At 42.9% G+C, this 24,867-nt stretch overlaps 4 protein-coding genes across 4 annotated transcripts; 2 read left to right on the top strand and 2 right to left on the bottom strand.

Annotated features, from left to right (window-relative positions):
- Positions 1-301: 301 nt before the first annotated feature.
- On the top strand, positions 302-14,792 carry MONOS_5635 (putative Protein kinase domain; the record flags this gene model as incomplete). Its single annotated transcript, XM_067875803.1, has 4 exons — positions 302-658; positions 725-893; positions 952-13,903; positions 13,973-14,792. The coding sequence occupies 4 exons, from the start codon at positions 302-304 to the stop codon at positions 13,980-13,982; spliced, it is 13,488 nt and encodes a 4,495-aa protein (XP_067731412.1). The 3' UTR covers positions 13,983-14,792.
- On the bottom strand, positions 14,784-17,199 carry MONOS_5637 (uncharacterized protein). Its single transcript, XM_067875804.1, has 3 exons — positions 16,976-17,199; positions 15,440-16,832; positions 14,784-15,355 (listed from the first exon to the last, which is right to left on the bottom strand). Exons 1-3 carry the CDS (start codon positions 17,062-17,064, stop codon positions 14,852-14,854), a joined length of 1,986 nt encoding a protein of 661 aa, XP_067731411.1. The 5' UTR covers positions 17,065-17,199; the 3' UTR covers positions 14,784-14,851.
- Positions 17,200-19,702: 2,503 nt separating this feature from the next.
- MONOS_5638 (uncharacterized protein) lies at positions 19,703-21,632 on the bottom strand. The gene has a single exon (XM_067875805.1). It carries the CDS (start codon positions 21,597-21,599, stop codon positions 20,427-20,429), a length of 1,173 nt encoding a protein of 390 aa, XP_067731410.1. The 5' UTR covers positions 21,600-21,632; the 3' UTR covers positions 19,703-20,426.
- Positions 21,633-21,753: 121 nt separating this feature from the next.
- On the top strand, positions 21,754-24,840 carry MONOS_5639 (putative methyltransferase). The gene is made up of 7 exons (XM_067875806.1): positions 21,754-21,919; positions 21,976-22,097; positions 22,152-22,233; positions 22,362-22,448; positions 22,695-22,926; positions 23,162-23,288; positions 23,503-24,840. The coding sequence occupies exons 1-7, from the start codon at positions 21,797-21,799 to the stop codon at positions 24,716-24,718; spliced, it is 1,989 nt and encodes a 662-aa protein (XP_067731409.1). The 5' UTR covers positions 21,754-21,796; the 3' UTR covers positions 24,719-24,840.
- The last annotated feature ends 27 nt before the right edge of the window (positions 24,841-24,867 follow it).

Here is a 24,867-nt window from a genome sequence, read left to right as displayed (position 1 = left end):
TTCGGATAATATTCAACAAAATATTTGGGAAAAGAACTATTTTCAACAATATTTCAAATTTCGTCGAAGTTAGCTTGAAGCAACTGATTTAAAGTTAATTGAAAATGAATGAAATTAAATACAAAGTGCAAAAATACTCAAAACAAACGTTAATTTTATTGTTTAACAATAACATAACAGATGTATTCTATCATATTTATTTTTGATGGCTGACAAAGAGATTATTGATCAACAAAATATAAGATATGGGGATTTTTATTGACTTTTAATTTAATGCATTTTTCGGCAATAACATAGAAACATGGGACAAACGCCATCAAAAAAGCAAAAGGATCAACAAAAGATTCATTCTGGCGATGAGCCTGTTCCGCTTATTCGGAAGACTCCAACACCTCCTTCACACGTTCAGTTAACCCCTTTCATAGAATTTTCAACTTCGCCACAAGTGTTCAAATCGTTAGTTGAATCTTCAGATGAAATATTATCCAAATTAAAATTAATTCCGGAGCATAGCTGTATTGTTACAACAAAACTTAATGTAGTTAACACTCCTTCTGGAAAAAAGATAATGAACCAGTATGAAATTATAAAATTGCTGGGACGTGGAGCATTTTCTAAAGTGAAGTTGTCAAGAGACCTTACCAATGGACAGCTTGCGGTTTGTAATTTTTATTTCGTTTGGATATTATTTTATTGTTTTCAATCTTTTCTGTTCTTTTTCCAGGCACTTAAAATAATTAATCGAAGATTTCTATTAAAAAGGAAAATAGGTGCAACTCCTTATAATCAGCAGATGGCTAAAGAACTTTCAGTTATGAGAATAGTTGAGCATCCGAATATCATCCAACTTTATGAAATAATTGATGATAGATCAAGTGAAAAACTTATACTAGGTATGATTTTTAATTTTTACACTTTTGACATTGCATGCTAAAATTTATATTTCTATAGTTCTGGAATTTGCCGATTTTGGAACGATAGCATCCTTTTCTCCACTTTTGCAGCTAAATTATTCTCAAGTGAAAGGTTCATCTTCCCTCTTCCATTCGCGTGGGTCATTGACTTCATCTGGATCGATTCGCGGAATGCCGCCTGCGCTTCTCAACAAAAGCACACAGAGGTCCAGAACACCAATTTCATCTCGCTCCTGTTTGGCCCAGGGTTCTTCCCTTGATGCCCTTCAAAAGGCATACAGACTTATGAGTGAACGTAAAATGAATCCTGGTGCAGCATCACAGCTTCTTATTCAGCGATCGGGATCATATCGAAACAACGATCCATCCTCAATAACTGGAGCTCTTGGGCTGACTCCTCTGTCGCCCTTGCAATCATCACACTCATCCACATTCGGAATGTCCTCAGCAGCTGCTGCAACACTCGCAATGGGCAGAGGAGAACAGTCAGCGTCTTCTCTGTCAATGAGATCATCGCCTCTTCTGGCCAACGTCACGGCTAATGCGTCATCGTCTGTGTCAGCATCTGCCTCTGCTCTTCCTTCTCCCTCTGCCCATTCACCAAAGGCACCACTACACTCAAATCGATCAGCAGCAGTCGAACAATCATCATCATCCTCATCCTCCTCCTCTTCTTCATCTTCATCTCCTTATCTCCCACCCTGTTCTCCATACACAAATCCACTGTCATTCCAACCAATCACATCACAGCCACATCTCAACCCACTCTTTCGCTTCACTCTTCTGCGCACTTTCATCCGCTCTCTCCTTCTCTCGCTGTTGTACCTCCACTCCCGCGGCATCGTCCACAGAGACATCAAAGACGAGAATGTGTTGATTGTCAGCCATCCATCGTCCTCTTCCCGCCGCCTGGCACACTTCACATCGACTCCTCCTCTTTCCCCACTCTCCCCTGTCTTCCCTGTCTCTCCTGTCTCTCCCCCTCTACCTCTCTCTTCACTCGCCATGTCATCCCACACTGCATCTTCATCCGACACTCAGTCTGAAGCAAGCCACGGGTCTCATTCTGCTCTCCCACACACCCCGTCTTCACCCCATCTGCAGCAATATCCCTCTTCTTACTACCCTTCCTGCTCATTTGTGCAATCACACTACGGCTTCTTCTATCAGAACAGCAGCCTTGCACATTCTATGCACATCACACCTGCACATTCACAGAACACTTCATCCACATCATCATCATCATCATCATCCACATCATCATCATCATCCTCTTCTTCTTCTTCTTCTTCTTCATCTCACCAAATATCTGATGCCCACTCTAATTCTGACACCTCCTTCCCTTGTTCCCCCAGCCCTGCCACACTCGCTGTGAACAATGCTCTTTCTATGCTCGATGCCAAAATAGCAGATTTTGGGATGTCTGACATCCTCCACCCGAATGCACTGGAGAGAGTGGAACAGGCGCAAAAACAGCAAAAAACAAAGAGATATCCACAAGACACTCTCAAAGGCAGATATTCTGACTTACCCAACAGACAGCTCTTCTCTCCTGTCTCATTCCCCCCAATAGGAGAGATCACTCCTGCTGATTCTGTCAGCGCCTCTCCTTCTCCTTCTCCTGTTCCTGTGCTGCGCTCTCCGCCTTTCCCTCATCTTTCTCCTCTTCCTCACTCACAACAACAACAACAACAGCAGCAGCAACAGCAACAACAGCAACACAACATGTCTTCTCATCGCCCTCCATTCATTTCACTCCCCATGTCTCCCTCACACAACCACTCCGTCTCTCTCTCTGGCGTCTCATACGACTCCTTCCCCATTCAGCGCTCCTTCCAGTCCTTTTCTCCCTTCCCCTCTTCTTCTCTCTCCCACGCCCCTTCCTCCACCAGCTCCTCCCCCTCGCCCACACCCACCCACTCCACCCACTCCTCTGCCCTCTCTCTCCACTCCACCCGCCCTCCCCTCAGCGCCTCTGCCCTCTTCCCCACACAGCTCCTGACGGAAGTCAAAGGCACCCCTCTTTTTTATGCGCCTGAGACAATCACACACATCTCCCACACACAAGTGCCCATCACAGCCACTCCCACCCCCACTTTCTCCCAAGTTCAGCCTTCTCACTCAGCAAAGGACTCTTCTTTTGCTGCTCTGCCTGGCAGCGCTGTGCAGACACAGAACAACAACAGCAGCCTCAGCAAAGTCAACAGCGGCTCTTCTTTCTCATCCTCCACCTCTCAAAACTCTCCCTTTCCATCCAGTTCAGCCACCACCCCATCACTCACTCCGACACACCAGCAGTCTCAGCAGTCACTCCCAACAGCATTCATGGCACACCCAATTGATGTCTGGGCACTGGGTGTGCTTGTCTACCATGTCTCATTCGGCTTCTTCCCCTTTTCAGCACAGAATGAGTTGGAACTGGCATTTATGATGAAGAAGACGCAGAGAGAGAAGGAGAGGCTGAGAAGGAAAGCGCTCAGACAGAAGAAGAAGAGAGAGAGGAAGAGGAAGTTTAGAAAGCTGAGGAGAAGGCAGATGAATGTGCTGAAGACGAACGAGAAGAGGAAGCGGTCATCGAACAAGAATGAGAGCAGAAAGGGAGGAGGCGAAGAAGGGGGAAATGGTGACAAAGGGGAAGAAGGAGAAAGTGATTCATCGTCCTTTTTGGAGGAGTTGTCATCGTCTTCCAACAGCTGCTCAGAGGAAGACGAAGACGACGAAGACAACTCAGCCAGCAGATCGAAAGGGCAAAGCGGAGGGAAGTCGGATGGGGTGACTGATTTGGAGGAGGATGAGACGCCAAACAGCTGGAGCGACAATGAGATGGATGTGGTGTGGTTTCCAGAGGAGTGGAAGGAGAGGAGGAGGAAGATTATGAGGAAGATGGATGCGAAGAAGAAGAGGAAGCGGAGGAGAGAAAAGCGATGGACGAAGAAGATGGAGGAGAGGAGGAAGAAGAGGATGAACGAGAAGAAGATGCTGCTGAACAATCTGAATGAGAAGTACAGCACAAACATTCAGACAACATCATCTTCAGCTTCTTCATCAGCATCCTCTTCCCGTCCATCTGCAGACGGAACACACGCAGCACTTTTGGAAGAGGACGAGCTGAGTTCTCTTTTGGACACGACATCTTCGAGTGACTGGGCACTCTCTTCGTCTGCCCTCTCACTCAACGAAGACTCCTCCAACGACGACACAACATCTTCTTCTTCTTCTTCCAGCCTCTTCTCCTATCGCCCTCTCATCAGTGAACACACTCCACTCACTGCTGCCTCTTCTTCTGCCTCTGCCTCATCCACCCCTCGCACACACACCCACCCTCACTCCCACTCCCACTCCCACACCAACATCTTCTCTGCCCATTCACAAGAACAGCTCCTCTTCGACTTCATCCTCCAGCTCCTCACACGCGACGTCGACAAGCGGAAGAACATCATCCAGCTCTTTCTCCATCCCTTCGTCAACTGCTGCTACTCTCACCTCCTCCTCCCGCCATTCGTGATGGACGCTGTCAACGCCTGCGAAGACGAAGTGAGAAGAACTTTTGCTGCTTCTTCACTTGCCCCTTCTTCTTCTGTCTCTTCTTCTTCTTCTTCTTCTTCTTCCTCTGCCTCTTCCTCTGCCTCTTCATCACTTTCATCTCACAATCACCACATTCAACTTGGAACAGCTCCTATTCCTGCCTCAAAGTCAACAGACAATTCATCAAAGACATCTGATTTCTTTGCCCCTCAGCCGATTTCATCGTCTTCTTCTGTCTCTTCGTGTGACACCCCCTCCAAATGCAACGGAAACAGCATCACTTCTCTTCAGCTCATTCCACACAGACACTCTTCCATCGCTGTCTCCTCATTCACTTCATCCCCTGCCTCTTCTGCTTGTCAATCTCCTTATCTGCCTTCTTCTTATCCCTCTTCCTCTTCTTCCTCCTCATCTTCATCATCATTATTTTCTTCCTCTTCATCTTCCTCCTCTTCGTCTTCTTCAAATGCTAATCATCCTGTTCCTTCTTCCTCTCCCATCTCTTCTGCTCTGCTGCTGTCTCCCTATCCTTCTCCTCTTCGCACTTCATCCAATTCACCTCACTCACTCCTATCTCCTCACTCCACAACACCTTCTTCTCTCTCTTCTTCCAATCCATCATCATCATCATCATCATCATCATCATCATCTTCTTCTTCTTCTTCTTCTTCAATCAACTCATCCAAACAGACACCTTCCACACTTTCTCCTTCTGCTGTCTCTGCTGCCAACTCCTCTCGTTCCTCTCTCCTCTCTCCTCATCATCTCCTCCTCTCCCCTTTCTCTCCTGTCTCTCCTGTCTCCCCTCCTTTCTCCATCCCCCTCCCTCTCTCTAACCTCACCAACCAATTCAACCAGATCAATCAAATGAATCAAATGAATCAAATGAATCAGAAACACCTCAACTCCAAAAGTGACACAGGGAATGAGGCAGCCATCACAGCCAATCTTTTGAGTGATGCCATTTCAGAAGAGATGGAAGGCAATTTGGAGACAGAAGGCAAAGGCATCGACGACGACTGCACAAACAGCGCTCGCTCGGCCTTCGACGAAGGAGAGCTCAATCTGGTTGCTGCTTTCCCTCTCTCTGGCTCTTCTATTCATGTTCCTGCAATCTCAATCTCTTCCTCCTCCTCCTCCTCTTCCTCTTCTTCATCCTCTTCTTCTTCCTCCTCATCATCATCTTCTTCTTCTTCCTCTTCCTCCACTTCCTCTTCTTCTTTCAATGCTTCTTCCTCTTCTTTGTCATCTGCTTCCTCCTCTTCCTCTACAAACCCTTCTTCTTCTCCTTCTTCTTCTCCTTCTTCTTCTCCTTCTTCTTCTCCTTCCTCCTCTTCCTCCTCTTCAAACAAATCTATCTTTCCTCCGCCATTCAACTCTGCTCGCACTGTGACTGTCCAAAAGAGCTTCGAATATTCTCAGTCAGCAACATCAACAGCCTCTCTTCCTGTCTCTTCCTCTGCCCCTGTCATCGCTCCTTCCACATACAACTCCTCAAATAACTCTTCAAACACAAATGCAAATGCTTCAAATGCTTCAAATGCATCTAATTCATCTAATTCAACTTCTTCTTCACATCCAAATTCCTCTCAATGTGTTTATCCATCAACATCCCCTTCCTCCTCCTCCTCTTCCTCTTCATCATCCTCATTCTCCAATTCCCATCCTCCGTCCTGCCGTCTCTGCATTGCCCACACCAAAACCTTCTCTCGGCTGACGTCTCCCTGCAGCTCCATCTTCTCCATCCACCGCTCAACCACTCAGCTCCTCCCGTCTGCTGTCTTCGGCGAGGCTGGGTCGTGCCTGGTGATGTCCTTCCTGCTCTTCCCTTATCTCCGGCTGTGCCCCCATCGCCAAGAGCACATCGCACAGAGACAGAGGAAAGTGATGCAGGCTGAGCGGAAGATGATGTATGTGGACTGGCTGAGGAGGTATGAGAAGCACAGGAGAGAAGAAAAACAGTGGATTCAGTGGCTGAAGGAGGATGAGATGTTGGAGGAGCAGATGAACAATGCTGCTGCTGCTGGTGCTAAGAGGATGGAGGAAGAGGAAGAAGAAGGAAAAGAAGGAAGAGGAAGAAAAGGGGAAGAGAAAGAGATGAGGAAAACAGAGCTGAAAAGGAGGTTCAAAATGGAATGGGCGAAGATCAAGAGCGAAAAGAAGAGAGAGCACGAGAAGAGAGTGAGAGAGACAGAGATTGCGAATGTGGAGGCGAAGAAGCGGTATGAAAGTGCGATCAGCCAGCGAATAGCCGAAGAGAACAGACACAAGACGAGCTCAGCGCAGTTGAGTTTGGCGAGCGAGCGGAGTGTGGAGTGTGCGAAGGTGCATTCCATTGTGCCTTATCTGTCGCTGATGCAGTCGCTCGTCTTCTACCACTTGCTGTCTGGGCTGTTTCGAGAGGAGGAGGAGAAGCTGAAGTTTCAGGTGTACACAGAAGAGGAGAAGGCGATTGCAGAAGAGGAGAAGATGATTGAGCAGAAGAGGATGCAAAGAGAGATGCGGAGGAAGGAGAGGAAGGAGATGCTGAAAGGGCTGGAGATGCAGGAGGTGCAGATGAGGCTGGAGACAGAAATGAGCAAAGCAGACTATGTAGATGATTGTGACTCACTTGGCAATGATGCAGAGGAAGAGGATGGAGGAGGTGTGAATGGAGGAGGAGGAGGAAGGGGAGGGAGAGGGAAGGGTGGGACATTGGAAGGAGAAGGTGCTGTTGGACAATTAGGAGCATCATCATCAACAGCAACAGCAGCAACAGCAAAAGGGAATGAAATGGACACACTTCTGAGTGATCTGACGAGATATTCAGCGAGTGCTGGGAAAGCTTCACTGCCAGACATCTCTCTCTCTCCTCCTGACGCCAAAGATGGAACTGTCCTGTTTCCTCTGCCTCTCTCCTCTTTTCACTCAAACAGCAGCAGTGCAGCACAAACATTGGCTTTTCCTTCCCCCCAGTACACTTCTCCTCTTTCTCCGCCTTCTTCCTATTTCTCTCCTCCTCTTCCTTCTCTCTCCACCACTGCCACTGGCACGCCCTTCTCTTTTGCCTCTTCATTCAACGCTTCCTCTTTTGGTGCTATCACAAGCACAGCTTCTGTCAACAATAACAACAACAACAACAACAATAATAATAATAATAACAATGGAAATAACAATAATAACAATGGAAATAACAATAATAACAATGGAATTGGCTCAATCACTGCAACACACTCAGGCAGTGGCACACCCTCACCTGTCCTGTCTCCTTCATCAATCACTCCCACAAATGCCTTCTCTCCTCTTCCTTTGGCTCCTCTCGGAACAACTTTGTGTTCTTCTTCTTCTTCTCTTTCATCCTCCTCCTCTTCATCATCATCATCTTCTTCTTCTTCTTCTTCCAATTTGGCTTCTGTTTCTCCTCTTTCTTTGGCTCAATCACACTCTTCTATTCCTCTCCCCCTTCTTCCTCTGTCTCCTCTTCTTCCTTTCTCTCCATCACAATCAGATGGCATAGCTAACATTCTTGCCTCTCCCACATCTCCTCCTCTTCCATTAACACTCAATGGATCATCATCATCTTCTTCCTCCTCTTCCTCATCTTCCTCATCTAATCTATCATCATCCGTCTCCTCTGCCTTCTCCTCCTCTCCCATAGGCACCTCCTCTGCCTCCCTCTCTCTCATCACCTCTCCCAAATCGTCCCAGTCGCCTGCCTCGTCTGCCCGCCATCTGCGCCGAAGAGGCTCGCTCAGCCACGCCCAGCTGCCGTCCTCCAATCTGATGGACGAAATAGCAGAAGTCGATGAGTCTGAGCTGAAAGGCTTTGAAGAGAAGGAGAAGATCAGAAAACTTGATGAGTCACTCCATCTGCGTATGATGTCGAAGGGAGAGAGAGAAAGAGAGAGGGAGAAAATGAAAGTGAAGAGCAGTTGCATCAATGGCATGCTGGCTGAAGAAGAGAATGAATCATCTGCTCAAAAGATGAATCAAGTGAATGGAATGACAACAAACTTATGTGATGCATTGAATGATGGAAACTGCAACACAAAAGAGAAAGAGAAAGAGAAAGAGAAAGAGAATAATGTTAGTGATATTCCAAGCAATCAACATTTGCCTTTGAACTCTTCAAACACTTCTGCTTTCCTCACTTACAACAGCCAGTCAAATACAGACAATTCTACTCAAATTCAACATAATTCTCAGAAAACACATTCTTCTTCTTCCTCCTCCTCCTCCTCCTCCTCGTCTTCTTCAATTATTTCTGCTGATTCTCAAATGCCTGCCAATTCAAATGTTGTAAAATCATCAACCGCTTCTGCCTTCTCCTCTCTTTCTTTTGCTGATTTCCCCGCAAAAATACTGTTTTCTGAAGTCAAACCAGTTCCGTTATCCTCCTCATCATCATCAGCCTCTTCTTCTTCTTCTTCTTCTTCTTCCACGACAGAATTAACAAATACAACAGTTTCATCATATTCATCTAATCAAGTGCCATTCAGTCAACAAACAGCAATTCAACAGCAAGCTTCTGCTTCTTCTGCACCAAAAACATCACTTCCTTCTTCAACACACTCAACAAGTACATCAACACACCACAGCGATCATATCGAGAAAGAGAAAGAAAAAGAAAAAGAGGCTGAGAGAGAGAAGGAAAAGGAAAAGGAAAAGGAGAAAGAGAAGCATAAGACGTCGTTGAGGGCACACAAAGAACACGAGCGAAACAATCACGAAGGAGCCAACTGGGATGGCTATTCATTTGACGGGTGGGGCATAGAAGAGCGGAGGAAGCAGAGGGACAGAGAGAGAGAGAAGAGGAGAGAGAGGATGATGGGAATAGGCGAAGAGGCAGATGAGCTGATAGACGAAGACGAGGAAGAGGCAATCAATGCGAATAGATGGCAGTACAAAAAGGGAAAGGAGAATGTATCGTCTGACAGCAAAAGGAAGTTCTCTTCGACGTCTCTTTACTCGTTTTCTGTGCCGATGGAGACGAAGACACCTTCTCCAATGTCACCTGGCTTGACAGCTGCTGCCTCTCCATCTGCCTCCTTCTCTGAGCACGCCCCTTTCTCTCCTCCCTTTTCCCCTCCTTTCAGCTCAGCTGACTCTGCCTCTTCTGAACAGAACCAGAAATTGCCCTTGTTGAATGACCTGTCTTCAGCCAATGACTCGACCAAAGTGCGAAAAGCACAGCATTCACCCAGCATCTCCCCAAAGGCATCTTTCCTGTCTCCCACATCTCCTCCTCTTCCTTCTCTCTCCTCTCCTTTCTCACCCGAGCTCTCTTCCATCTGCCCTATGAACAGCTTTTCCTTCTCTCCCTCTCCAATCACCTCTCCTGTCCTCTCTCCAACATCTGCTCAGACTTCATTCAATGCCACAAATGCTGCCCTTTCGCTTATTCAGAAGGATTCTCTCAATTTTCCCAAATACTCCTCTTCCCACTCATCCAGCATGCCCTCCACCTCTTCCTTCTATCTGTCTCCCTTGGGTTCTCTCTCAAGCCCTGCCCACCAACTCTTCCCTCTTTCCCTCCCTTCCACAAACACTTCTTCTGCTCTCCTTGCCCCGTTTGCTGCAAACACACACGGCACTCTCGAAGACTTGGCAAAAGTGAAAGAAGAATTAGAACACGAAGAAGACCAGGCAGCAGAAGAGGAAGAGGAAGAGAAGAAGCTTCTGCTGCAGCACAGGCTGTTCACTGTGTTCTTTGCAAAGTACAAAAAGAGACATGGTGATTTGGAGGCATACATCGATGGGTTGAGAGCGAACTTCCACAGACATAATGCAGAAAAGTACAGAAAGAAGGCTAAAAAGGGGAGGAAGTCGAAGCTCAATTCGAGAATAAACTCGAAAGCGAAGATGATGAAAGCAAACCAGTCGAATTTTGGGCAGCAATTGGAGGAGATTGGGATGCAGCTGTCTGTTGCTTCAACAACAGATGGGAAAGGAGGGAATGAAGGAATTTTAACAAAGAAAGCAGAAGATGGAGAGAAAGATGGAGAAAAACCGACAAGTGAACAGGAACAAGAACAGCAGCAAATGAATAAAAAGAAGAATGAATCAGCAGAACACACTGAAAAGACGTCAAATTCAGAAAAATACGAAATTGTGACTGAGCCAAAGAGTGAAAATGCAGCACAGCAAAAAGGAGGCAAAGGCGCTGGCGTGAAGAAGCCGGGGATGAATGGTCTTTATCAGCGTCGGCAGAGTGAAGGAGGGGCAGTGAAGAGGCTGATGATGTTTGACGATGGGATTGAAGTGCAGCACACGAGCACAGTCGACGAAGGGCCTGACCAAAAGAGTGAGAATGTGACAGATGCTGATCATGTGTCGTCGATGTTGGATGAGTTTGATGGGCAGCTCGACCAAATGATCAGCCACCCAAATGCTGCCCATGCCAACCTCAGCATCATCACGAAGCCCAGTTTCATTCAGGACACCCCAAACACCAAAGGAGCACTCGACGAGCTGCACACAACTGTCTCTGCTGCCAGCTCCTTTGCACCCACTACATCGTCCTCTCCTGTGCCCCACTCCTGCACTCAGCCCCTCTCTTCCATCACACCCGCAGGCTCTGCTGGCAAAAAGCCTGCACTCCTTCGCCCGCCAATGACTCCACAGGAAGAGCTACTTTCGAGACGGTCACGAAGAATGTATGAACTCTACTCTGACGAGAGCGAGGAAGAAAGTGTGGAAGCTGAGGAAGAGTCGTCGAGCGGCAGGAACGAGCAGGGAAGCGAGGATAAGGCGGGGGAGGAGAACCAACCACACGACTCAGGCGACCCGTTTGTATTTGACGAGCCGAATGACATTGCACATCCGCATCTGCTGTATCGATCGCATTCGTCTTCACTGCCTCACTTCTTCCAGTTTCAGCAGCATCGAAATGTGCTCTTTCAAGGCGGGGAAGACGAGCTGGATCTGAACGACATTTCAGACGATGGGACAGACTCCGAAGAAGAAAGATTGAGGAAGGAGAGCAAGCTGAAGAGGAAGCTGCGACGAAAGCGGAAGGAAATGCTGAGACGATCGCAGATGAAGAACGAGAGTGTGATGAATGACATACAAGCAGCTCTTTTGCAGCAGGAAAACAAAATGGACTCACCAGCGATCAACGACAACCACTCCATTTCGCCAGAAAAGTCGCGAATGGACAAAATGACAGATGCTGTTGCTATGTCACGGAACAACACGCACAAGCCATCTTCTTCAACACCAGAATTGGAAAAGAAACATTCGAGTTTTATGTATTTGGCAAAGCATTCAACACATTCATTACAAGGCTCATCATCATCCTCTTCGGCCTCTTCCTCTTCTTCTCCTGCTGCCTCCTCTTCATCTTCATCACCTGCAGCTGCACAAATAACAGCAATGAACTGTTTTTCGCCTGTTCCATCGCAGTCAACATCGTCTTCCTCTGAGTCGATGTATGCCTCAACAGTCCCTTCGAATGTCACGATGAATCCAGCCACACAAACCACAGCCACACACAGCTCATCCACACACTTCCCTTTCAATTCTCCCACATCCTCTGCAAATGGCTCTCCTCATGCAGTTCTCATTTCCCATCCGTCAAACACTTCCACTGCACACACACCGTCCTGTCCTTCTTCGCTCTCCTCTCTTCCACCTGCTGCTGGTGCCTCACTCATCGACGGTGAGTCAGACGGTGAAGATGATGCAAACACATATTCAGTGCACGACTGGCGCGAGGAGAAGAAGAAGAAGGTGTGGCAGAGCTTGCTGCCTCTTTCGCCTCCGTCGCAGAATGGAATGAGGAGTCGGCCATGGACACAACAGCACCACATCCAGGGCACACAACAGCTGCCGTCGCCGCTGCAGCAGAAGGCAGCTGGCTGGGTGACCATCAGCGCTGAAAGCGCACGCAACGCAGGCACTCCGATGAAGCACCAGACAAAACCACCTCTCTGCCCGTTTCCCACACTGTCAGCAACAACATCAATGCGGATGACAAAAAAGGAGAGGATTATCGAAGAGAACAAGAGGAAAGTGCTGGCACTGCAGAAGGAGAAGGAGCTGGAGAAGGAGCAAGAGAAAGAAGAAAGACGAACTGTGTGGAGTGAGTTTGAAAGCAGCTCAGCAGAAGACGATGCCGAGGCAAAGGCGAAGCGGAGAAGACGGATGAATCTGAGTGAAAGTGACAGAAGAGAACTGGAAGCAGAAGAAGAACTCGAAAGAGAGCGAGAGCTGAGAGAGAATCTGAGCATTGTGCGGAGGATAGACGAGATGGGGAATGAAAAGTATTCAGGGCGTTTGGATGATCCGCTTGCGATGGGAGAAGACGACGATGAAGATGACGACTTTGAGAATGCGCAGGTCATGTCATTCACATCGTCTGTGGGAGACGAAGAGATCAGCGGAAGAGAAGAGATGGAAGACGAGGAAAACGAAGAAGCGATGATGAGACATGCAGAAGACGAGGAAATGACAAGACTGAAAACTGGGCTATCTGTCGAAGCCAACGAAGACTCAGAAAGCAATTCTCGTTCAGGTGCTAGCGGAGAATACGAGATGGATGCAATTGACGACAACTTCTTCCTCGACGACGACGAAGACGAAGAGCAGCCAAACTTGTTGCAACAGCAGCCGCCGAAGCGCAACAACAGATCGTTTCTTTCGAAGAGAGCGAGGCGGAGAGCAGACGAGGCGTTTGGAGCAGACACAAATGTGGACATCAAGCCATCCTATCGGCACATCCAGATATCTGACGGGTGGGTGGACGATCTTTCGGAGATTTCTGAGCAGCGCTCTGCGTCTTCCACCTCTTTCCAGGAGCTCCACCAGCATGGCACACACGACAAGCTGCCAGAATGTGCACAACATCCTCTGCACAGACGCAGCATAACATCATTGTCGCAGATGCGTCCTCAGCAGAATGCGCTGGCATGTCAACCGCTGGACATTCCAGAGCAGTTCAGGAAAGACGGAAGCAGCGGCAGGAGTGCCAAGCAGAAGAACAGCAGCATCGCGCGAAGAAGGAAAGCAAAGAAGAGGAAGCAAGTTGTGGAGCAGACAGAAGCGATTGGGAATGAAGTTGTGAATGGAATGCTTGTGAGAGGAAAAGAAGACAGCATCAGAGACAGTGCTGAGAAAGGCAAAAGAAGAGGACAGTTTGGTGGAGTGAATGCGTTGTCTCCATCGGAAAGAGAAGATGAAGTGGAAGAAGAAGATGAGGAGTATTATTTGGAAGACACAAGTAAACCATCTGAATTTGGGAATAGTCGATTGAGAAATGGTTCGTATGAAGAAATTAGTAGTGATAACATGAGCTTAGACGAAGAAGAGGAAGAGGAAGAGGAGGAAGGAGAAGATGTGGAAGATGAATATGAAGAGGAAGAGAGCAAGAGAAATGAAAGTGAGACAAAAGACATTCAAAAAAGCAAAAGGAACAGCATCACAGAACTTGACGAAGAAGAAGAAAAGGAGGCACAAGGATGTTGTGGTTTCCTTTTCAATAAGAGGTGTGATCGATTTAATTAATGATTGGAATTTGCATATTTTTTGTTTCTGTTATTGTTTTCAATTTATAGAAAGAACTGAAGAAAAATCTTACAACATTAGTTTATAATGTCAATTCCTGTATTTCATTTTGGATTTATATCCATCCAACTCATATTTCTTTTTAATTTATCTGACTGCTTTTTCCAAAACAATTTGTTTGGCTAATTGTATATTCCCAGCAAAGCAACAACATTTTAATTGACATGGCTTGTATAAGACGTTTAGTTATGTATTATTCTTATTCTGTTTCACAAACTTTAATTTGGCTGAAAACCTTCACAAACATTGCACACACACAATACTGCAATCACTGCAAACATTAACTTATATGCCTGTTTATCATCTCATTTTTTGTATCACATATACTCTTTTGTCGTATATGTTCCTCTTTATCTTGATTGTGTTAATTCCATTTATTAATTTTGTCACATCCATCCTGTTTTCGTGGCCAGTCTTCTTTGGAGACGCGCTCTTAGTTATTTCTTTACAATTTGCGTGCTCTAATATTGTGAGAGCATTCTATTCGCAGTTTTCAATTTTTACTAATTTTTTTATTTTTTTCTAGAATCCTATGTTTTGGAATTGTTGTACATATTTGGTTTCTTTTTAATTTTTGATGTTATTTTCGCAATTATGATTGTTATAATACCAATTTTTGCTATTTCTGTTATGTTACATTACAACTGCTTATATTTTAATGATTGCTTCTTTTAATTTTTTTGTGCTTTGACACTTTCTTCTCAACGCACACTCAAGTTATTTATGATCTCATTGCCTTTATAATTTTATTTCATCAATTATTGTACATTTTGCTTTGAAAAACTGAAATATAACTCGGAATTAGCTTCAAAAAAGACATTTTTGTACTGAAAAAAGTGAAATTTTCATAAACTTAACTAAAAGCAATTTCATCCTTTCTTTTTCTTAATATTAGCGATTGTGTATCGAAGATAGTTGAAGTGATAATAAGGACTGCTGATTTTTGGAAGAAGCTTCGCTTCCATCCCGCCGTGCGACTCATCAGTCATTTCGCTCTTTTCAATACTCTTTGCTTCGCTTCCTTCTGCTTCTTCCTGTTCTTTCTGCTTAAAAACTGCTACCTCCTTTTCTGTTTCGTTTTCCAGTTGTCTTTGCTGCGCAACATGGTTTTCGTATGCTTTTTCATTCTGAGCAATAATCAGAGGCAAATAAGGAACAATCGACAGCTGATGAGGAGACGAGGCATCTGCAAACGAAGACTCTGGCTGTGCAAGCATTGCAGAACAATCAGAAGGATCTTCTTTATTCGTCTGGTGAAGAATTGGCTGTGTTGGAGAATGGAATGTAGCCTGTGTTGCATACAAACTTGTCAGTGCATTTGGCATCGGAGAGCTCGTCTTTGCAGTCAACATGGAATGTATTTCTTTCAAATTCTAAAGGAAAATATTTAATGAATATGAAAAGAAAAATATATAATTAATCAAAAATTCATTGAATAAAAAGCAATTATGACAAACCTCATTGAATTTTGGGAAGAATGTTTGGATTGTTGAAAAGTAATAGAATGCAAGATCAAACATTGCATTCGAGCGGTATGGATCGCGCCAGAATGGAACAAGTGATTCCACGGTTGCTGTTTCCTCATTTAACGTTGAATTTGCTGAGCTAAGTGCTTTCATCTGTTTATCTTCTTCCATTTTGTGCAGCTGCTCCTGCCACTTTTCTCCCAAGCTCGCTTCGCACTGCTCATTCCACTTGGAAAGAAGCACATTGATCTGATCTCTCTTTCTGTTGTTCGACGCAACCAGATCACGCAACACAGGCGAAGACGGAAGAGTCTGCTCTTTTCTGGGAGTGTCTGTACTCTCTTGCTTCTTTTCATCTCCTCTCTCAGTCTCTTTGCTTTCATGTGATGTGACGTCCAATTCAGACATTGAGCAAAGCGACTGTCTTGCAATAGCAGAAGTGCTCGTTAAAGGTGATGCAGAAATCAACATTGCCGATGGAGCATCTGAAGAAGATGATGCAGATGAAAATGGAAGCTCTGATTTCGAAGAAAGAAATTTTAAGTCGTTATTTTTAACTTTTGCTGGGTCTTTTGCGCCCAAAATTTTCTTCATATCATCGAAAGAATAGAGAAATGGAGATAAAAGAGACATATTCTCTTCAGTGAAATCGTTTGCACTTCCTATAGCTACATCTGGAGAGTCATTGTATTTAATTCGCTTATTTCCCACAGAAACGTATCTTTGCTCTTCTTTTTCATTGCATAGCATCTTAGTTTCCTCTTGACTTCTTGTGAAATGTTGTTGACAATATTTATCATTTATTTCCGTCTCATTCTCCTCAAAAGCATCTTTATGTTTTCTTTTCATTTTTGAAGTTACAATTACTTCTTCATCTTCCCACCATTTGCTTCTTGGTTCAAGAAACATTCTTCCATCACCAATTGTAGTAACAGGTGGGGGAACTGATATTTTATGTTCCCTAAGTGGAATAGGTCGTAATAATCCAGCTTCACTTTCAATAATGGAAGATAAAACACTTTGAGGAAGTTGTTTATCTACAACTGAGATGAGCTTTGAATGAGTTGACGATATTGGACATAAATTTTCCGCTTCGCAACTTTCGAAACTTTTGGAATTTCTCTTTGTTGATGAAGATAATTTTGTTTTATTTCTAAAAGTGGCTCGCTCATATGATGGGAGAAATTGTTTGTTTAAATCACTCAGCTTAGCCTTAAAGGAATCCGTAGCGTTCTTAATTTTATCTGAATACATTTGAAAAATATTATTAATTTCGTTTGATGCTCCGCTTGACAATGATTTTGAAAAAGGCAATGTATTCAGTGTGAAATTGTCATGTTTTACTGCTGTTTCTTTTCTCCTAAATTTTGAAGGTAATTCTTGTCTTTATTTTTGTCAAATTTTTGTTAAAATTTGTTACCAATGAATAAGAACACGATATCCAATTGTTCATAAAATAAATCAGAAAAAACAAAATTCATACATCATTGATATTTTTAAATATCAAATGAAATTAAAATTTCATACTGAATAGAATAACTTTTATGTGCTGAAGATGTCAAATTTATGAATTGAATCCCTTTTTCTGTTTTTAAAATAAGTCTGTATTTCTTCATTTCTGTAAATTTTATAAATGTTCCAAAACGACTCTAAGGTTCAAATATGCTATTGCAGAACTTTTTTTACACTATTTTTCTGTTGGAAAGGAAAAACAGAAAAAGTTATCAAATAATCAATATTTAATTCCTTTTTAAAATGGTTATAATGATCTTAAAATTTATCGTTTAAAACTAATTTTTCTTTTTTTTAATACAGCTAAATTATGATGCAAAATGAAAATGATGCATATTGTGTAGAAAATAAATATAAAAATTTCCGTTGTCTGATTTGGTAATTACTTTCAATTTTTTTTAAATTTTATTTTATCTGTTTATTTATTCTGATTTCAAAAAGCAGCTGATTGATTTGAAACAAACTTTCAATAAAAATCGCTCACGCTTAATGTATTTTCGATTTTTTGATGATTTTTCAAATAAAACTAATATTTTTTTAAATGACAAAATATTAATTTGAAGAGAAAATGATGCGTTATTCCAATTTAAAAAGAATTATTGTTCTTATGAAACAATAAAATATTCACAAATAATGAAAAAAAACGGATAATTTTTTATTTTTGACATTTTTTATACTATTATTCACTGCTTTTGTTAATTGTTAATTCTTTTGGAATTATTAGAATTTTGAAAAACAATAATTCAATGAATGCATAATTTATTTAATCATTTCTTTTCTGAAAGTTCGTGATTGTATACGAATGAAAAAATTAAAAACATATCAACATATCAATTGTTCGCAGTTTATCATCTACTGCAGAATTCCAAAATAAACTGGCACTTTATCGATGTTCATTATTCCTCATTCATCTCCTTTTGTGAGTTTTGTTTTTCTTGCACATGATAACGGGAATGATTTGTTTTCCAATTTCAAGAAATGGTTCACTTTTTCGAAGCTTTTTTATAAGATCTGCACTGTTGAGGGAGTCTTGTGAAAATCTTTGACAAGACCACTTCTATAAAAGCAGAATAATACTTATTGATAAAGATACTTGAAAAATCACATTCATTGATACCTGAAAAAGTTGTTCCACGATGTCGTGTGTTGAATCAGACTCAACCTGTTGAATTTGAAGCTTTCATAATGAGAAAATTGACAAATCCACGAATTGCAGCAAATGTGTTGTATTCGGAGTGAAAACCAAAAGAATAATGTTTTCATTTGCAAATCGAGTCAATTCATTATCCGATAGATTGTTTCAGTAACCGTCAAACATTAACACATATAGTGTATATGCATCTTGCAAAATCATTCTTTTCAGGAAAACATGAGGAATGAAAATTATCTCTAACCAGTTTTCAAACAACTCCTTTGAGAAATATGACGAATTTTTGATTTCCACACAACCATGAATTCCTGTTTGATAGCCCAGCGACTGAAGTAATTTAATATTGAATGGTTTTTGCACCAGAAAACAAGGAGGAACAATAGTTTTATCAAGTGAAACGCAGTGGAGCAATGATATGGGTGATTATTTTTGAAATCATGTTTCTTCATTCAAAAAATTCGGTGCAAAAATATTGCTTGAATATCAATGAAAAATAATTTGAAAAGTGAAAAGGTTTATTGAACACATTTTAATCTTCAATTCGGAAAAAACATTTGTTTCAAAATACAATTATCATGCTTTTTCTCTTTTGAATTAAAATTTTCTTTCAAAAAACCAACAATCATTGAACAGTCAACACCCCGAAAGAAGATATGATTTCAAAAATAATCACACATATCCTTTTTTCTACTTTGTCAACAGGCGTGTGATCAATTTCACGATGTTCATTTGTTCACATTATTTAGTTCACATTTCTTGTATCTTCATGGGAATGATAACATGATTCATCAGCACAGAAGGTCATTGAAGAATATTTTCCACGCACATATAGAATCAAATGATTTTTCCAGATGATAATGCTTTGTTACGATATTTTCATTCTTTTTTCTTCTCTTTCGCTTGAAGGAACGATCATCAATTCCTCGCTATGCCTTTTTATGAATGAAGAATGAAAATTGTGAGAAGGCGTTTTATGACAAACTTTCGCAACAACAGCTCTTAGCGTTTTCGGTGTGATTTGCTTTCTTTAATCTCTCAAAATTTTCAGTAGTTCTATGACTCGTTCTCCTTGTTTCCGAGTCATCAACATGTTCTTTTTCTCAGGTATTTTTTTCCTTTTATATCCGGTCTGAATCTGGCAGACAAGACTCGGCGTTCAGTTGAGTGCCTTTGCATTTCCTTCGTTTGAAGGAATTTTGACTTTTCTCATTTTGCATGCGTCGAAAAAGGAACTAATTAATAAAACTTTTGTTTTTGCAGTGATTCTAGATAAGAATGATGAAATAAAGTGTTTGTCTAATTTTGGTGTAAATCCGGTTGAAACCGTTTCAAAAGAAGATATTATTAAAGTTGATAATACCGAAGGCATTTCCTGTGAAAAAATAAACAAATTGATTTTGACTGAAACAAGCATAGTAATAAATGAATAACTGTTGTCTCCATTTATCAAAAAGCATGAATGGTGAGTGACTGCACGAATTTCATTCTAATTTAATCCTTTCATCAGTCGAACATTTTCACTTTTATGATTTTGCATTGAAAACAAATGTTTATTATGTTTAATAAAGTTGTACAGTATTGAAGAATAATAAAATTATGTTAAATTATTTTTGATGGTTGTTCCTCTTCAATTCTTAAAAAAAGAGAAAATTTTAAAAAAATTTCGAGTTTTTCTTCAACAACTTTCAATAAAACACCAAATTAAGAATACATGACTACAACAACTTGAAAAATATTGTAAAAATAGGAAATAATTTTGAATAAAAGATATCTGCACTTACAATATGTAGTTGCATTTGTAAAATATAAAATTCAGAACAAAATAACTTTCTTGTAAATCACTTGTTACTTGGAAATAACTTAATGTTTATAAGTCATTCAATTTACAAGTGCTCGGATGAGTAACGTAACAAAGAAATGAAAAGAAGATGCCTGAAATAAAGTGTCATGTAAACAGCATTTAAATTTGATATAAGATAATTTCATAATGTAAGAATATTATTAAAAAAACACAAAACGCGACGCTTAACATATCATCTGTCAAAAATTTCAAAAAAAAATTCTGGTATCCAATTTACCAGCAAGCATAACTCCACATGTGATGCGAACATTTTAGAAGAAAGGTTCCTTTGCTTTCCAGCAGTCTCCAAAAGCCCGCGAAGTTTTTTTCAGATTTTCCCATTTGAACTCTCGCTCCAATACGCTCACCATACACTCTCAATTAATTTTATTCCATCCATCGCATTTTTATGCAAAATACGATTCTGAGCCTTTTCGTCACTCCCTCTGCCTTCTTTCCTTTGTTCCCCCCTTTTTTTACAAAAATTGCATTGCCAGAGTCAAAACAGACACCAGCGCCACAAACAGCCGCCCACCCGCCTTGCTCCACAAAGGTCTCCATCCAAATGCCCCAGACGCATATCTCAGATCCACCAAAGTTGCTGTATATTCACTTCTCTCCTTAAAGCGCATTAAAGTGCTCTCTTCTATTTTGAACACACAATTCATATTCTCGTTGTAGTCAATCCCTCTGATGCTCCCCAATTGTCTTTTCGTAGCAGAAGATGAAGATGAAGACGAAGCGGCAGCTGGCTCGTTGATGCACTGGTATTCAGACAAGACCAAATAATAACGCTCATCCCCTTCAACACCCCAGCCAAGCACATATAACATGTTTCCTCTCGAATAGATATCTGACTTGTAGACCTTTGAGTCATCCCATGATGTGATAAAGTTGCTCCAATCAGATCCATAAAATGCCGCATCCCCCTCTACAGAAACCGGCCCAAACGTTACAAGAAGCTTTCTTAGATCTTCATGAGATTTGATTGTTGCATACCCCTTACCCATGCCAGGTGCATAACGCTTGCAGCTTGGGCACGATTCTGGAACTGATGCATCAGCATCCACACAATCTACCCCAACAATACCAGTAAACAACGGTCCATCTGAAATAATATCATAACCGTATTCATATGGCTGATCAGATGAATTACATCCGATGGGGACATATCCTGCATCGGGGCCCGAACGCATCTCCGGCACGCAAGACAGGATGCCAGGCAGAGATGGAAACGTATCCATCGATTTATCTCTCGCATGCGCACCCAAAGTATACAGTCTGATGTTTCCACGATCCAATTGTCCGACAAGGTTGCATGTGTATGTTGCTGTATAAGAAAACTTGTGTGAAATCTGAAGCTTTCTCAGTCTGTCGTATGAAATCACTGAAAATGACTTTGAACTTGAACTCTCCTTTGTCCACGGATTCTCCGTTGGATATTTAGTAAATTGTGTATATTTTAGCGAAGGATATCCAATCTCAGAAATACCCGGCGTCGACAGCTCAAGCACAAATTTGTCCCGATCGCTATTCGACTGCCTGGCATTTTGCCGCTCGGCACCCTTCCTGTCCGAATTCAACGAACTTGTTCCTGCACAGATGACACGCTGCCATCCAGCAACCACCATTAACGCGATGAACAACATTCTTTTTCTTTCACACAACTTGCAATACGCGATATAGGGTCTGCAGATCTGATTTCTCATTTTCGTGCCATTCTGTTGCCCGCATGCACCTCTATATCGTCAGGCGATATGAACAAGGAAGCACTTTTATTATGCGTTTCGTGTGATCTGAGGATCGGTAATTTGGGGATACCGAGAGACAGGAAGAGGACAGGCTGATGCGAAGGGTGGGAACAGACGTGCTGAAAGAAGCGAACTATGTGAACGAGGACCCGCTGCCGGTGGCGGAGCGGGAGCACCTGGAGGAGCGGTTTCAGATATCGTGGGACAAGTTCTATCATGTTTGGGCAAGATATAAAAGTTTTTTTGTTTTGACGGGGTTGGGCAATTATGCAAGAAAAACTCGGTGAACTTTTTCAAAGAGCGCCACTGGCTGACGCGGGAGTTTCCCGAGCTTCTGGGCAGCGAAAAAGGGGCTTTGAAGGTGCTGGTCGAGGTCGGGTGCGGGACAGGAAGCACGTGTGCTGTTTCTAAGTTATTGGAGGAGCAGGAAAGTTATATTTTTTTTCTCAGGATATACCCTTTGATAAAGAGAAACCCGAGCTTGTTTGTCCATGCATTTGATTTGTCCACCAGAGCCGTGACGTTTGTGAAGGTTTCCATTTTCGTTCTTGCACATGCAAGTTTCATGCAAACAATAATTTTAAAATTAATTAAAAAAATATGAATTTTTTTTGATTTTTTTTTTGATTTTTTCTGTTTTTTTGTGTGTTTCTGTGGCAGACCCATCGGCGCTATTCGAAGGATCGGGTCAATGCGTTTGTGTGGGACATCGCAAAAGCGCCTGTTCCGTCGATGATGAAGGTGCCGGTATGTTGAGTGTTGGGTCCTGCGAAAGGCACTTTGGGGAGAGAAGCGATTTTTGTTTTGAGGTTCATGGTTCTGTTTTTTCTGAATGAAATGGCAGCCAAGCCAGACGAGAGCTTTTTTTTTTTGAATGCAAAAATATTTATTTTATTTTATTTTTATTTGGCTGTTGTGGGGTTGATGATTTTGCATTTGGGATTGGGATTGGGATTGGGATTGGGATTGGGATTGGGATTGGGATTGGGGCAGAGCGAAGGGGCAGATCTGATGACGTGCATTTTTGTTCTGTCTGCGATTGCGCCGCAGCACATCGGGGGTGTGTTTGTGCGGCTGAGCCGGCTGTTGAAGGTGGGAGGGCTGCTGCTGTATCGCGACTATTATCCTGGAGACCACTCGCAGCTGCGCTTTGGGAAAGGACACCGGCTGGGCGAAAACTACCACCGGAGAGGCGACGGGACAACCACGAAGTTCTGGAGCGAGGGTTTGGAGACAGAGATGGAGAGGGACATTTTGTGGGGGAGCTTTTTTACTCTTGCTGCTATTTCTGTTGTTGTTGTTGTGTTTCATTTCATTTCATTTCATTTCTTTTCTTTTCATTTCATTTCTTATTTGATTTGCTATTTCTGTTGCACAATCAATGCTTCTGCATCCATTGATGAATAATACATCGACATGAACATCGATATGAACATTGACATGAACATGCTCGCAAACAGAGGAGCTGACCAAGATTGCAGAAGAGGCAGGGTTTGAAAAGGTGCGGGCAGTGGTTGTGGAGAAGCATGTGGAAAACAGGCAAAACAAAACAGAGATGGATCGGAAATGGCTGCAGGCAGTGTTCAGGTTTGTGTGCAGCCAAGAAAGCATTCCATTTTCTGTTCATGCAAACTGCCTGTTTTTATTTCGATTTGCTTTTCTGTTCTTTTTTTTCTTTTCTTTTCTTTTCTTTTTTGAATTCTTCAAATTGATTGCTTCCATCCCCTTCGCTGCAACACTCGAACGTCCTGGTGTTAAACTGGGCCTTCTGCTCATTCGACGGCATCTCAAAACAAAACAGGAAAACACGAACAGTTGCACTTTGTGAAGAAGACAAGAAAGCACTCGACTTGTTCGATGCACATCACCCTGCTGATGGCTCATCTGTCTGCTTGCCTTCATCATCATCATCATCATCAACTTCTTCTTCTTCTTCCTCATTTTCTTCACATTCCACTTCACCCACAACAAGCACAGACGGATTGAGTGCCTTTGAGTGTGGCTGTGTTGGGGAGTGCTGCCGAGAGGTGTCTCACACAGCGTCTGGAGTGGCTGCAGCAGCTGGCTGGGCGGAGTGTCTTTTGGAGCTGCACCGGCTGAGCTTCTGCATGCAGCCGACGGAGAGGCTGCTGCAGTCGTGCTTCTTCTATCTGCTGAAGCGGCGGCTGAAAGAAGAGGAGAAGGAGCTGAAGATAAAAGAGACAGCTGCAAAGGAGAAGAGGAGGCACGAGGCAAACGAAGCTGGAGGAAGCAGAAAGAAGGAAAAGGCAGAAGACAGAAAAGTCTGCACGAATGAAAAAGAAAAGGGAGAAATGGAAAGACAAGAGAATGAGAATGAGAATGAGAATGAGAATGAAAATGAGGATGAGGATGAGAGTGAGAGTGAGAGTGAGAATGAAAGTGGATGCAAGAAAGCAGACGATTTGGCAGCTTCTGCTGCTGATGGGGCAATTGCATCTTCCTCCTCATCTTCTTCTGAACTTTTGGAGTATCTTCCCACGAAACTTCGCAACAAGCAACGGAAAAGCCGAATCAACAGCGAGCTAAGTGGAGATGAAGAAGACGAGATAATCACACACATAACAGCCTCATCTGCCTCATCTGCCTCATCTGCCTCATCTGCCTCATCTCCTGCCCTTCCCCTTTCGATCCCTTTGACACGCGGGGAGTATCGACTGTGGGAAGGGGCAGGCTTTTGCGTGGACTCGACACTTTCTGTTGTGAGGGAGAAGTTTCTTGCAGCGCAGGTGGCGATTGCTGAGAAGAAGCGAGAAAAGAGCAGAAGAGCGAGCGAAAGGGAGGGCAGCAGGAAAGACAGAAAAGAGACAGAAAGAGGAGACAGCGTTGAAGCAGAATCAGCAAAAGCAGCAGCAGAAGGCGAAGATGGGGCGAGGAGTGAGATTACGGCAGAAATGATTGTGAGGGCAAAGATTGGGTATCTGAACTATCACCAAGAAATGTCAAAGCACGCATCGCTCAAGCAAGACAGAGCAAAGCAAGAAGCGAGCTCTCCCTGAACACCAGTTGCCATGCATGAGACAAGTTTAACATGTTTTTTATAAATTAGCTTTTTTTTTTAAATTGAAGTTATTCACTTCATTGCATAATCCACGAAAAAAACACGTCAAAAAGAAATTGGGCCATGTGCAGTGCCGGGCACTATTTT

The sequence above is a fragment of the Monocercomonoides exilis genome, assembly GCF_001643675.1.
Source record: "Monocercomonoides exilis strain PA203 chromosome Unknown scaffold12-1864167, whole genome shotgun sequence".
Classification (NCBI taxonomy): domain Eukaryota; phylum Preaxostyla; order Oxymonadida; family Polymastigidae; genus Monocercomonoides; species Monocercomonoides exilis.
Note: the sequence above shows the minus strand (reverse complement) of the source record. Positions and strands in the feature narration are given on the sequence as shown.

Bases quoted from the DNA above. Each gene is read 5' to 3' on its own strand.
- MONOS_5639 (XM_067875806.1), top strand. From the start codon at position 21,797: ATGCGAAGGGTGGGAACAGACGTGCTGAAAGAAGCGAACTATGTGAAC. The intron at 22,098-22,151 runs GTGTGCTGTTTC...TTTTTTTCTCAG, and splicing joins GGGTGCGGGACAGGAAGCAC to GATATACCCTTTGATAAAGA. The intron at 22,234-22,361 runs GTTTCCATTTTC...TTTCTGTGGCAG, and splicing joins GAGCCGTGACGTTTGTGAAG to ACCCATCGGCGCTATTCGAA.
- MONOS_5638 (XM_067875805.1), bottom strand. From the start codon at position 21,599: ATGTTGTTCATCGCGTTAATGGTGGTTGCTGGATGGCAGCGTGTCATC.
- MONOS_5637 (XM_067875804.1), bottom strand. From the start codon at position 17,064: ATGAAGAAATACAGACTTATTTTAAAAACAGAAAAAGGGATTCAATTC. The intron at 16,833-16,975 runs GTATGAAATTTT...ACAAAAATAAAG, and splicing joins CATAAAAGTTATTCTATTCA to ACAAGAATTACCTTCAAAAT. The intron at 15,356-15,439 runs GTTTGTCATAAT...ATTTTCCTTTAG, and splicing joins TCTTCCCAAAATTCAATGAG to AATTTGAAAGAAATACATTC.